The following is a 13755-nucleotide window of genomic DNA, read 5'->3' as shown; positions in this document are numbered from 1 at the left end:
GGGCAGTTTCCACAGCAAAGGGTGGACCAGTGCAAGGAATTAAGTGGACCCTCTTGGCAAAGTGGTCTACCACAGTCCAAATCTGGTAATTCCATGACGAAAACTAAGGCAATGGCTGTTTGGGGTCAGGATGGGGTTTCCAGAGGTTGGAGAAAGTTGCAGCGTTCATGGTTTAGTTCCTTGATAGAGGTGCATACATCGCAGGAAGCAGTGAATGCCTGCATTGTGGGACACTGTGACATTACCCAGGATACAATCTGGACTGTTGAACAGCTGTGTTCTCTCAATTCTCCACCCTTCGGTGCCTTTTACACTGCTTTGCTGTGAGAGTAACCACTCCTGGTCTGCTCACACTCTGCCTCCAGCATGTAAATTGCTCCCAGCTATACAGTATGAATGCTATGGACAGCCACTCTTGAATTACACTGCAGAACAACAACAGCAAATTTCCAGTCCCAGATTTTTCCCCCAGAAATGTGTTTCTTGTACAGCCCAGCCCTCTCCTGGAAAACACAAGCTCATATAAAGTACATCATTTTATTAATAGAAAATGATACACAAATTCTGTTATCTCAAATGGATTTTCCCAAACACTTCAGTCCAAACACACTGGTTTAGATAAAACAATAAAACAAGTTTATTAACTACAGAAAGATAGATTTTAAGCGATTACAAGTAATGAGGCATAAAAGTCAAAACTGGTAACAAAGAAATAAAAGGTAAAATGCAACTAATATGTAACAAGCAGCTAAGTAAATTCAAAGCAAAAATCTCTCTCATGCCATGCATCAGCAGTGTTACTGGCTGAAATATTTTCAGACAGGATCCCTCCCTCAGTCCAAAGCTGTTTCTTTGTTCCTCAGGTGTTGCGGCTGCCAAGGGTAGAGGAAAAAAGGATGGATAACTTGGGTCATCTGTTCCCCATTCTTATATTTTTCTTCTTCTTTGAGAATCATCTCCAGCTGGAGTTTAGGAGACAGGAAGTCTGTGGGGAACTGTTTCTTTGCCAAGATGTAAATTTTTCACTCACACCCTTTTTCCTGCCAGTTAACAAGGTGATAGTTCATTTAATTTCATTGTCATCTGGCTGAGGCATCAGTTTATCTATTGTTTCCGAGGAACTGGTTTGTGGATGCTTTTCTAAACTGGGAACATGTCTCAGTAATGTTATACCGTAGAATTTTATAACTTTACATACAATGTTGCTGCACATATTTTACCAGGACAACAATGATCAGCAAATTATGAGTTTTCAAATGAAACCTCACAAGCTGTACTTCATACAAAATTTATCATAGTCTTGTAAAAGGGGTGAACATAGTTGGTACAGATTGTCACAGGCACATTTGAGGCCAGCAGAAGAAGAAGGACCCTTGGCTCTTAGAGCACCCAAAGTGTCTGATCAGTGGGGAGTCATGGCTTAACTGTACAACAGCCACTCTTGCTGGACCCAGGGGAATGTAAATACTCGCAACTATTTATTCGCAAAGGTGGTTACTTACCAGGTGTCGTGCGACTCTTTGCTTATATCAGCCAGTTCATTGGTCGGAATCCCCGAGGCAGAGACAGAATGGATAGTGGCAGAGAGTTGCATTAAGAAAGTTTCAAGCCTTGAGAATGTGGGTCAGTTGCTGGCTGAGGTGTCGTGGGCTGGTACTATATTTTCCCTTTTGGGGCAGGGCATTGGCTTTGCCATTTTTAGTCCTGGGGCAGTATGTAATGGTAAAGCTGAATTGTGAGACGAACAAGGACCACTGGAGCTGTCTTTGATTCGGGGCCTTAGCCCTGCAGAAATACTCCAGGTTTTTATGGTTGGTAAATATTTGGACTGAGAGATGAGTCCATTCTAAGTAATGTCACCACTCCTCAAAGATGATTTTGAAGTTCTTTATCTAGGATCTCGCAGTTATGCTGTCTGGGGGTAAGTTTTCTAAAGTAATAGGTATGTGCGAGCATTACTTGTTCAGGCCTGTGTTTTTAGGAGAGAATCAGGCTGGAGCTGAATTCCAACAAAAGCTTGTGTAACATCTGGGTGGGCCAATATGGGAGCCATGGTGAGGGGTGCAATTTGCTTCAAAAATTTTGGAATGAACCATCAATAGAAATTTGCTAAACCCAAAAAACACTGTAGGTCATATATATTGTAGGGTGCTGCCCAGCCATGGACAGCCTGGAGTTTGTGTAGGTCCATCGTGATTCCCTCTAGGAACAGGATAAAATCCAAGAACTCTTGGGAGACCTGGTCAAATGCACACTTCTGGAGCCTGGCATAAAGACCATTTTAGCCTCTCCAGAACAGTTCAGACATGAATGGTATGTTGTTCAGCATTGTCTGAAAACACCAATATATAGTCCAGACAGACCATGGCGCACAATCCAATATGTAACAAGAAGGGTTTCTTCAGGTATGTTGGCAACAAGAAGAAAGCCAAGGAATGTGTGGGCCCCTTACTGAATGAGGGAGGCAACCTAGTGACAGAGGATGTGGAAAAAGCTAATGTACTCAATGCTTTTTTTGCCTCTGTTTTCACTAACAAGGTCAGCTCCCAGACTACTGCGCTGGGCATCACAAAATGGGGAAGAGATGGCCAGCCCTCTGTGGAGATAGAGGTGGTTAGGGACTATTTAGAAAAGCTGGACGTGCACAAGTCCATGGGGCCGGACGAGTTGCATCCGAGAGTGCTGAAGGAATTGGCGGCTGTGATTGCAGAACCATTGGCCATTATCTTTGAAAACTCGTGGCGAAACGGGGAAGTCCCGGATAACTGGAAAAAGGCTAATGTAGTGCCAATCTTTAAAAAAGGGAAAAAGGAGGATCCTGGGAACTACAGGCCAGTCAGCCTCACCTCAGTCCCTGGAAAAATCATGGAGCAGGTCCTCAAAGAATCAATCCTGAAGCACTTGCATGAGAGGAAAGTGATCAGGAACAGCCAGCATGGATTCACCAAGGGAAGGTCATGCCTGACTAATCTAATCGCCTTTTATGATGAGATTACTGGTTCTGTAGATGAAGGGAAAGCAATGGATGTATTGTTTCTTGACTTGAGCAAAGCTTTTGACACGGTCTCCCACAGTATTCTTGTCAGCAAGTTAAGGAAGTATGGGCTGGATGAATGCACTATAAGGTGGGTAGAAAGCTGGCTAGATTGTCGGGCTCAACGGGTAGTGATCAATGGCTCCATGTCTAGTTGGCAGCCGGTATCAAGTGGAGTGCCCCAAGGGTCAGTCCTGGGGCCGGTTTTGTTCAATATCTTCATAAATGATCTGGAGGATGGTGTGCATTGCACTCTCAGCAAATTTGCGGATGATACTAAACTGGGAGGAGTGGTAGATACGCTGGAGGGGAGGGATAGGATACAGAAGGACCTAGACAAATTGGAGGATTGGGCCAAAAGAAATCTGATGAGGTTCAACAAGGATAAGTGCAGCGTCCTGCACTTAGGATGGAAGAACCCAATGCACAGCTACAGACTAGGGACCGAATGGCTAGGCAGCAGTTCTGCGGAAAAGGACCTAGGGGTGACAGTGGACGAGAAGCTGGATATGAGTCAGCAGTGTGCCCTTGTTGCCAAGAAGGCCAATGGCATTTTGGGATGTATAAGTAGGGGCATAGCGAGCAGATCGAGGGACGTGATCGTTCCCCTCTATTCGACATTGGTGAGGCCTCATCTGGAGTACTGTGTCCAGTTTTGGGCCCCACACTTCAAGAAGGATGTGGATAATTTGGAGAGAGTCCAGCGAAGGGCAACAAAAATGATTAGGGGACTGGAACACATGACTTACAAGGAGAGGCTGAGGGAGCTGGGATTGTTTAGCCTGCAGAAGAGAAGAATGAGGGGGGATTTGATAGCTGCTTTCAACTACCTGAAAGGGGGTTCCAAAGAGGATGGCTCTAGACTGTTCTCAATGGTAGCAGATGACAGAACGAGGAGTAATGGTCTCAAGTTGCAGTGGGGGAGGTTTAGATTGGATATTAGGAAAAACTTTTTCACTAAGAGGGTGGTGAAACACTGGAATGCGTTACCTAGGGAGGTGGTAGAATCTCCTTCCTTAGAGGTTTTTAAGGTCAGGCTTGACAAAGCCCTGGCTGGGATGATTTAACTGGGAATTGGTCCTGCTTCGAGCAGGGGGTTGGACTAGATGACCTTCTGGGGTCCCTTCCAACCCTGATATTCTATGATTCTATGTCTCGTAACACATTGTTAATAAAATGTTGGGAGTTTGCCAGCACATTTGTCAGCCCTAACAGCATCACTAAATATTCAAAGTGGCTGTAGCAGGTTCGGAAGGCAGTCTTCCATTTGTTCCCAGCCCTGATGCACATGAAGTTGAAGGCTCACCAGAGGTCCAGTTTGTTGACATGTGGCCCCTACACTGTCCAGTAATTCTGGAATCGAGGTCGTGGATACCGGTTCCTGATCATTATTTGGTTTAAGGCTCAGTTGTCAACATAGAGTTGGAAACTGCCATTTTTTGCCCTCAATGAGAAGGACCAGTGCACCAGCTGGTGAGGTTGACTTGAGGATGACCCCTCCAGCCAGGTTCTCCTGGAGGTATTTACTTAGTGCAGCTAGCTCAGGTTCTGACATGACATAAATCCACCCAAATGGTATTTACACTCCCTGCTGCAATTCTGTGGGGGCAGTCACAGTCCTGATGTAGAGGGAGGGTTTCTGTGATCTTCTTTTCAAACACTTTGGCATAGTCATGATATTTAAGGTGGAGTTCTGAAGTAGGGTTGGTGGGCATCCCTACTTTGGTGATCATCCCTGCCTGAAGCCCCCGAGTGCTGGGGCAATATTGGTTTGTTTCTGACAATACTGCTGACAGAATTTTGAAGGGAAACTGTCCTCCTGTTCTTACCAATGAAGGAGGTGATTATGAAGAGTCTGCCAAGAGAAGCCAAGAATCAGAGGGAAGTGCAGGGATTGAATGATGCTGAATCGAAATATTTCTTAGTGCTCCTGGATAATGGCTTCCAGGTGGACTGTATCCTCAATCACTAGTCCTGAAGACAGATGGGAGCCATCAATATTTTCCATAGGTCCAGAGTGGCTTTGTGTCACAAAGGAATCTGCAGGGCCTGGGTTGTCGCTGCATCTATGAAACTGTCAGCTGCTTCTGAATCAATGAGGGTTCATTAGATGGGAATCCATTGGGGATCTCCAGGGATGCGCAGCCAGATAGGCACCTGCAAGTGGGAAGCCCCTGGATGGAGCTGGGTGCATGTCCCAGTCAGGACTGAAGTGCAGGGGAATTCTTTCCTCACACAGCCCAGGGCAGTCCTTACTGACCCTGAAGTGACTCATTTCCTGGGTTCCTTGGAGCTTGCACAGGACAGGGGTGAGCTGTCAACAAGCCAGCTCCACCTGCACTGGTTCAGCAGATGAAACAGGCACTGGTTAATAGTACGTGGATGGGGGCTGGAGGGACCCTCATTTTCCTCCCTTCATTCCTGTAACTGAGTTTCTATGTGGACGGCAAGGTCAGTGAAGGTGTCCAGACCCATGGGCATCTCCATGTGGGCCAGTTCATCTTTGATTTTCTCCTGCAGACCCCACCAGAATTGGTACTGCTGCTCTGCCTTGTTCCACTCCATGGCCACAATGAGATGATGGAAATGGGCCACATAGTAAGCAACAGTTACCCTGCCACTGCCAGAATTTCCTTAGAGCAGCCTTGGCTAAATGTGCACAAGGTGGGTCATTGAAGATCGCTCATATAGATTGGAGGAAGGTGTTCCGATTTGACAAAACTGCTGTTACTATCCAGCAAGGGGGAGGCCCAGTCGAACACCTCCCCCATCAGCAGGCAGATTACCAAGCCCATGTTGGCCGGGTCAGAGGTGTACATCTGGGGATGCAACATGAATAGAAAGCAGCACTGGTCCATGAAACCCCTGAATTGCTAGTGACTCCCATCAAATTGCTATGGTAGGGGTTCTGTGGGCCCAGCCTTTCTGTCCCTCCACCCAGTCATTAATTTGAGCTATAATGTTGAATTGAGCCAAATAGGTCTCCCAGAATTTTGCCCTGAAAGATACTGAGTTTTTTCATTATTTGAGCTGGGACAACCCCCCAGTCTCTCCCCTTTGGGCCCTGTGGATAACAAACAGGATAGAAAACAGTTGAAAATGTCTGGTCTTACCCAATTCCTCTCACTGGCCCAATTCCTCATCCATGTGGCTGCTTTCCACTGTAGTCAGTGATCCTTTCATTTCCTTCTGGAGCTGAATTTTTAAATCCATAAATCCTTGATCCAGCTCATCTCAATTAGCAAATTCCAGATTAGCTATAGCTTGCTTGGTCTTCATTGTTTTATGGAAAAACTTCTGGTCTATGTCAGTCAGATTGCTGGTCACCTCACCAATCCATTTTACCATTCCAGATTGGGAGTTTTGCAGCTGGAATTCCCAATCTGTCCAGATGCTTTGTAGTTGTTGCTCCAACAGAGTTCTCACCTCCGCCTGCAAGTCATCTTTGAGCTCTTTCTGGTAAACCTCCAGATGCTCCTTTAATCCCTGTTGTGAAGCCTCCAGCCCCTGTTTCAGGTCTTGTTTTAAATCATTTTAGTCCTGTTATAATTCCTGATGACCTTTTTTGATCTCTAGAAGCACCTCCATTATTTGTTCTATCTTGGTTCAGCAGGAATACCAGCTCACAGTCTCACTCCTTGGAAACTGGATCTCACTCCTCACATCAGTGTTACTCATTTCCGACCTGTGCAGCTAGTCAAAGTTTAGGGCCCTGGGAATTTTCCAGCTGGAAGCAGAACTTGATGCAGTCTGGTAGTTTCTTTGATGCAATCTTGTTTATTTATAAACAATGTACAAAATCCTGCTTCTCCAAATGCAGGAGGAACCAAGAACAAAAGGAGTAGTTTCTTATCTCACAGCCTTCAAATCTCTTTAGCCAAAAACTCTCTAGCTTTCTCCAGGGTTGCACTCTGTTCTTCAGCTATTGGTTGGTTTTGTTGTTTTTTGCCTCTGCCTTTCTCTGTGTTCTTATCTGTCCCTAGTTTCTGTGTGTTCTCCCTTCCCATGTGTACACATATGCATGTGCGCACACAAAAAACAATACTCAACAAAAAGCCACTCTGCCTACGCAATCCAAAACTCATCTTTTGGATGTGGCCCCTTAACTGTCCCACAACTATCTTAAGTGAAGGGTATGTTCACACATCAATTTCTATTAGGTTTTAAAACAACCCGTAATAAGGTTTAACCCCACTTATAACAATATGAGCTGTATCTTTCCCCGCTTTGGGTGTCCAGGGGCTGGGAAGCAGGAGAGGAGGCAGTGGGCCTCTATACCGATAGCTCTTGCTTCCTGCATATGCCCCAGAAGAATTTCTAGACATCTTTCATTATACATCATTATAGGGGGTGGATCCTATAATCTTGCCTAAGAAGAGAGAAACCCCATCTCTCCCCAGGGAATCCCTCTCCCACAGTCTCCCGCCATCTGTTACTCCAGTCCAGGGAATGAATTGGACCATTAAGAAGCAGACCCAAGGTGGCTTCTCTTCTTGTTCAAGTCTCTATTTTTGTGTCTGTTTTCTGTGTAATTTAGGAACCTCTTTGATTCATATTTGGATGCCTTTGTTACCCAGTGGATAGTTAAATACCTCCATTGAGCAAGGTAATCATGTGGCATGGAGTACCATGAGCATTGGTCCATGAAGTTCCATTCTCACTCTCCCCTAGCTAGACCAGGTGGGCTGTAGCAGATACCCACTGTTGTTTTTGTATTTTGTTCATCATCACTTGCATCCTTGCCCCACAGGTCTGCCTGGTGGGGTCTGCCTTGTCAACTGTGCAGTAGTTTGCTGGAAATGTAAATTCGTTTGCCATAAAATGGCATCCTTTTTCCCATTCTCCTCCTATTTATATACAAATACTTTAGTATAATGTTTGTCTTCATGCGTTATTTCAGAACAGTCCCATCTTCTGCTTTACTTTTTACATTGGATGTTACTTCCCTGCACGCCCCCAATTTTCACTGATTTCTAAAAGCTGCTGTTGCTGCATCATACTTGTCTTTCTTCCTGAGATGTTATTTCTGCAAGAGAGTAACATGTTAGTTGTGTTTTAAGAATTTAAAATTTTAATAATATTTAGCAGGGAGTTGAAACCCATTAATATTATAAGTACATACTTAGAACTTCTCTCTCCCTCCTTACTCTATGTTTGTTGTAATGGGACAGTTTCCACATTATAACAGCATGGGCTCCCCCTACTGGGGATTCTTGTACTTACATGCTGAGCCCATTCTCAAAACAAAAAATTAGAAGTATTGAGCTAAGTAACTTCTGAAATCCCCATCAGTTTTCTCTCTCTTCCATTTTGCGTTTCTAATTCTGATATCCACTTTTCCCCAAACCAGTTCAACTCTATACCTTAAATAGCTTGGATTCAGCATCTCACATCTTTCCTCTCTGATTAATCTAAGTCCCAAGACAAGACTATACCTGTTATCCAAAAGCTAAGGCCAATTTTTTCATAAATGATCACTAATTTTGTGTGCTTCAGATGTAGCTAATGAGAACTAAGGGACCACAGAGCCTCAGAAAATCAAGCACAAGATGTCTCAAGTTGGACACATGAAAATGGAGACACCCAAATTAGTGAATGCTTGGGGATATTACTCTGGACACTTCCTCTGAGCACTTCTTTCATCTCCTAAAACAAACTATTCTGAAAAAACACACCTCTGCAGCTCTCACTCAAACCACTTAAATCAAAAAGTTCCTAACTATGTAGTACTATTTCATTTAAACTACTACGAACTCTGTTTTATTCCACACTATTGAAACCATTTCATATACTCATATACTATGTTGAATAAACCATTCTGTATATTGAAACCATTTTTCTGCCCAGAACATTAGGTGATATTTTAATAAAAAAGATAATAAAAGTAAAACTTGTTACTATTTTATTTAAGGTAATGGTAAAATGTACACCAAAAGTGGAATGGAATTTAACATGCATACAGTAGTTTAAATGAGATGGCCTTGCACTGTGTGTGTGCATAGTGTAAATATGGAATACATTATAAGATTATATTGGTATGGGTATGAGATTCCTGCATTACTCATGAGAGATGAATTATCCAAATCACACCGACCAAATATGAATGAAACCTCTATCATAGCACTCCATTCTATATTCTACATGGGTAACACACAGTACAGGAAAAATATTTTAGAAACACTTGACTGACTGACTGACTTTTTCTACTTTTATTGAAAGGGAAGAAGATGTGCACCTGAAGGTACCAAAGAACATCACAAGTTTGAAAGGACAGAAGGAAGCACTTAACTATAACTGTGCCATTGAAACTTTGGGACAGATGAAGCATCTTAACTGGACAACTGTAAAAAATGAACAGGATAGCATAAAAGTGAAGTTTGAACCTAAGACAAATGACAAGTGTTTCATGCAAGAGGAATCTCTCAATTCTAACACATTACTTTTAGGTGTTCAAAACAACTGCAACACAAACAACATTTGGACTTTAAAAAATTCATCAAGTTCTTGTTCTGTAAATCAACGCATGAATACATGTCCGAGCAGAAAAGTTGGACCATTCTGTAACAGAGATCAAAGTCTTTTAAATTTAGCATCAACCTGTCCTTCCCACTGGGGTACTACAGAAAATTGCCAGTCTTATTCAGGCTTACAGCAATTTACAGTGGAGAACTACACTACAGATCCTGTGAAATTACAACGTCCACTGATGTACCCAGAAACTCTATATGACACAGTATTTCCTCTAGATATTCCCATCAAAACTGAATATGATTCTGATTCTGAAAATGTAGCTGATAGCTACATGATGTCACAAAGTCGAGTCTGGCTGGATGAGAATGGTATGGTGAAAAAGCAGCTGATTGGCTACCCTAACATGGTGCACCTTAAAACAGAATCGGACCTCAGTGAGCAACTGTCTCCTTGTCAAAAACCAACGCACTGTGTTTACACACCGCATAATTGGCAATGCATTGTAACAAATCATACCAACAATATGAATATAAACAGACCATGTAAAGGGTTACATAACAAAGAGATGACACAGGTTTGCCCCCAGAACTCTGCATGTTTGGAAAGCATCCATGACTTTCAGCCTACAGACTTCTACAATCAGTTCTATAACCCCAATTCAGTAGAAGAGAGAGAGCAGAATAACCAGATTTTTAAGATGCAATGTGAGTTTAAAAATCCCTGCTTGGTTCACACAATCAAGCGTGAACCCTTGGATTCTCCACCGTTGTCTGATAATGGGCAGGATGGAATAGAGATGATCTTCCCTGAAAATGCATTACCCGGTCCTGTGTCTCATAAAACAACCGAATGTACATTTTTACAATAGATTTTGTAGCATCTGGAATATTTATGATATTGAAAAACAAGAAAAAGTTGTAGATTATCTTCCTGTTGGACTACATGAGTAACTACAATTAAAAACCAAAGGGAAAAGATTTAAAAAAATATTACTCTCTTTGGGATCTTTGGAAATGGAGTGAAGTAAAACCACATATATCATGGTAAAGTGCTAATTCAGACCTCCTTTAGGTGTACCAATTTAACTTTTTCAAGCTTCCCTTCGTATCTGTTGTATATATGAATGCATTATTAATGTATAACTATATCTTCCTCTTGCCTTGTTCTATTGTTCATGGCATGATGTGGGTGAAATCCTGGCCCCACTGTGAAGTCAATGGCAAAACTCCTATTCACTTCACTGAGACCAGCCTTTCAACCTGTGAATCTAAGGTTTATATTTTTAGTTTTAGTTTCTCAGCTATTGCCTTCTCCCCACATTAATTTAATCACCTTCAGGCAAGGGCTTCTCAAACTACAATCGCTTAATTTAAAGGAAGACCATTATAGTGATAGACTCAGGGACCTCAATCTATTTAGCCTGACAAATAGAAGGTTAAAGAGTGATCTGATCACAGTCTATAAGTACCTATACGGGGAACACATATTTAATACTGGACTTTTCGGTCTAACAGACAAAGGCATAACATGATCCAATGGCTCGAAGTCGAAGGTAGACTAATACAGACTGAAAATAAGGCATAAATTTTTAAACAGCGAGAGTAATTTCAAAGGATTATGGTGGATTCTCCATCATTGGCAATTTGAAATCAAGTTGGGATGTTTTTCTCACAGGAATGCTCTAGGAATTATTTAGGGGAAATTCTATGGCCTGTGTTATACAGGAGGTCAGACTAGATGATCACAATGATCCTGTCTGGTCTTGGAATCTACGAATCTGTTAACTCAAAATCCAGTCACCTTACAAAAACAAGCTACAATTATTTTCAGTTACTATACCTCTTCTTTAGTTACACTGACAATTTTTATGTTTTACCAATCACATTTCCTATATTAAAAATATTAATCTCTCCCCTGTTGCTGTTTGGAAGATCCACATAAAAAAGAAGAAAATTTGACTAATTATCCATTATACAGGGGAGATGGTGACACACAAATTCATACACTTACAAAAATTGTGTTACGTGTACAATTAATAGGAAAAAATCAGACAAATGTTTTTAATTTGATGATGTCCCTTTAATTGATCACTATGCTGTCCTCTGACTTCATGACTAGTTCCCATGCCTTCAGGTGATTATGGGAACAATTTTTCAAAAGCACCTAGGAGTATATCTGCATGGCAATAAAAGACCCACTGGCCCAGATCAGCTGATCTCGGGCTCATGGAACTTAGGGCTGCAGGGCTATAAAACTGCAGTGTAGATGTTCGGGTTGTAGCCTGCACTCTGAGACCATGCAAGAGAGGTGGGTCTCAGAGCCCAGGCTCTAGCCCAAGCCCAAACATCTACATTGCAATTTTTAGCCCTGCAGCCCAAATCCTGCAAGTCTGAGTCTGCTGACCCAGGTTCTGAGACTAAGTGCAGTGGATTTTTTATTGCAGTGTAGAAATGCCCTAAGTCACTTATGTGCTTGTGAAAATTTTGCCCGAGGTCTCTTTCATGTAGAGGTTGCTGAGTTAATTTACTTGTGCTGAAAATAATATAATGCAATCTACAACTTCTATTTTGTTTTTTATTGTTCGCTTCCTGCACTATTGTTTTTAAATTGCACTATTTCAACTTTAAATCACTTTCCCATATATAAAAGGCATATTATGAAGAAAATGGTTAGATGTTTTTGTGATTTTTATAAAGCTTAGGGTAAACATTTTCTTATTCAAAGTGTTACAACTAATTAGAATGCTTTCATTTCAGTAACTGCTCGTCAGTAATGGTGAGATTGTCATCAGTTATCAATCTGGCCTGAGTAAGGGGCAGCATGTAGTTGCCTTGCTCCAGAAGTACAGCAGGGATGTACTTCTCTGCCCCACCCCCGTTCTCTCATCTGCAATACAGGTAGGCCACACAGGGAAGTAAGGGGCACTTTGTGCCCCCTTATATCCCTGCATTGGCACAGACGGTGACAATCTTGCCTTCATACTCTACTCTTACAATAACGATTTTGGGACTAATTCAGATTTTAGTCTAAAGATGGCATAATCCATGCCCCCATCTGGGTCTCAGTGTTTGTTTCCTAAATTTAGGACCCAATCCTGTTCTGCACAGACCATCCATGTGGACCCCCACTGAAGTTACTGGGGTTCTGTGTGGCCCCTAGGATCTGCTCTTATGGAACAAGTTCCAGGACTGGGACTACAGACTTTTTTTAGACTCCTTTAGACTAACTTACTTAGACTCTCTCCCATTTGCCAACAGGTAACTCACACCCTGCCTAACACATCAACTCTGAATTTGACCCACTGGACCTGATTCTCCACTGCCTTGCACCTTGGGTAGTCATTTAAATCTGTGCAAAGTGGGCATCAATTTTACCAGGTCAGAATGGTAGCATTTTACACTTACTTTGGTTAGATGGAAATGACGACAGAAGGTGCAAGGTGGGTGAGATAATATCTTCTATGGGACCAACTTCTGTTGGTGAGAGAAATGCTTTCAAACTACTCAGAGCTCTTTTTCTTTATGTACTGTAGAACCTCAGAGTTACAAACACCTCAGGAATGGAGGTTGTTCATAACTCTGAACAAAATGTTATGGTTGGTCTTTCAAAAGTTTACAACTGAACATTGACTTAATACAGCTTTGAAACTTTACTATGCAGAAGAAAAATGCTGCTTTTAACCATCTTATTTTAAATGAAACAAGCACAGAAACAGTTTCCTGACCTAGTCAAATCTTTTTTTAAGCTTTCCCCTTTATTTTTTTAGTAGTTTGTTTAACACAGTATTATGCAGAATTGTTATTTTTTTGTTTTTGTCTTTGCTGTTGCTTGATTGCTGTTCCAAATGAGGTGTGTGATTGACTGGTCAGTATGTAACTCTGGGGTTCATAATGCTGAGGTTCTACTGTAGCTCAAAAGCTTGTCTGTCTCACCAACAGAAATTGGTCCAATGAAAGATATTACCTCACCCACCTTGTCTCTCGAATATCCTGGGGCCAACATGGCTACAACTACACTACATACAGAAGGTGGAAGGCAGTAGAGGCTCAAGACCACTGAGACTGAGTGTAAGGGAATCTAAAATGATATAATTCACATGCTGAGATGCCAGGAGGCAGGAGTGTAGCAAGAAAAACAACTCATGGGAGGGTATATAAATGTGTTAGTTAAAGTAAACCAACATCTTCAGGCTCCTAGGTGTGTAAATTACACCAGTTTACACTCCTTTTTCATCTGAGGGAGTCAGAGTC

The 13755-nt window shown here is 42.2% G+C and overlaps 1 protein-coding gene across 1 annotated transcript in view; it reads left to right on the top strand.

The window, feature by feature from the left end:
- The window catches only part of AHRR (aryl hydrocarbon receptor repressor), a 228281-nt gene extending 217908 nt beyond the window's left edge, over nt 1-10373 (top strand). Inside the window, exon 11 of the mRNA XM_073332501.1 lies at nt 9254-10373. Coding sequence (XP_073188602.1) covers nt 9254-10373 — 1120 coding nt within the window. The remainder of the gene's footprint in view (nt 1-9253) is intronic.
- The last annotated feature ends 3382 nt before the right edge of the window (nt 10374-13755 follow it).

Source organism: Lepidochelys kempii, chromosome 2, assembly GCF_965140265.1.
Source record: "Lepidochelys kempii isolate rLepKem1 chromosome 2, rLepKem1.hap2, whole genome shotgun sequence".
In the NCBI taxonomy this organism is placed as follows: Eukaryota; Metazoa; Chordata; order Testudines; family Cheloniidae; genus Lepidochelys; species Lepidochelys kempii.
Note: the sequence above shows the minus strand (reverse complement) of the source record. Positions and strands in the feature narration are given on the sequence as shown.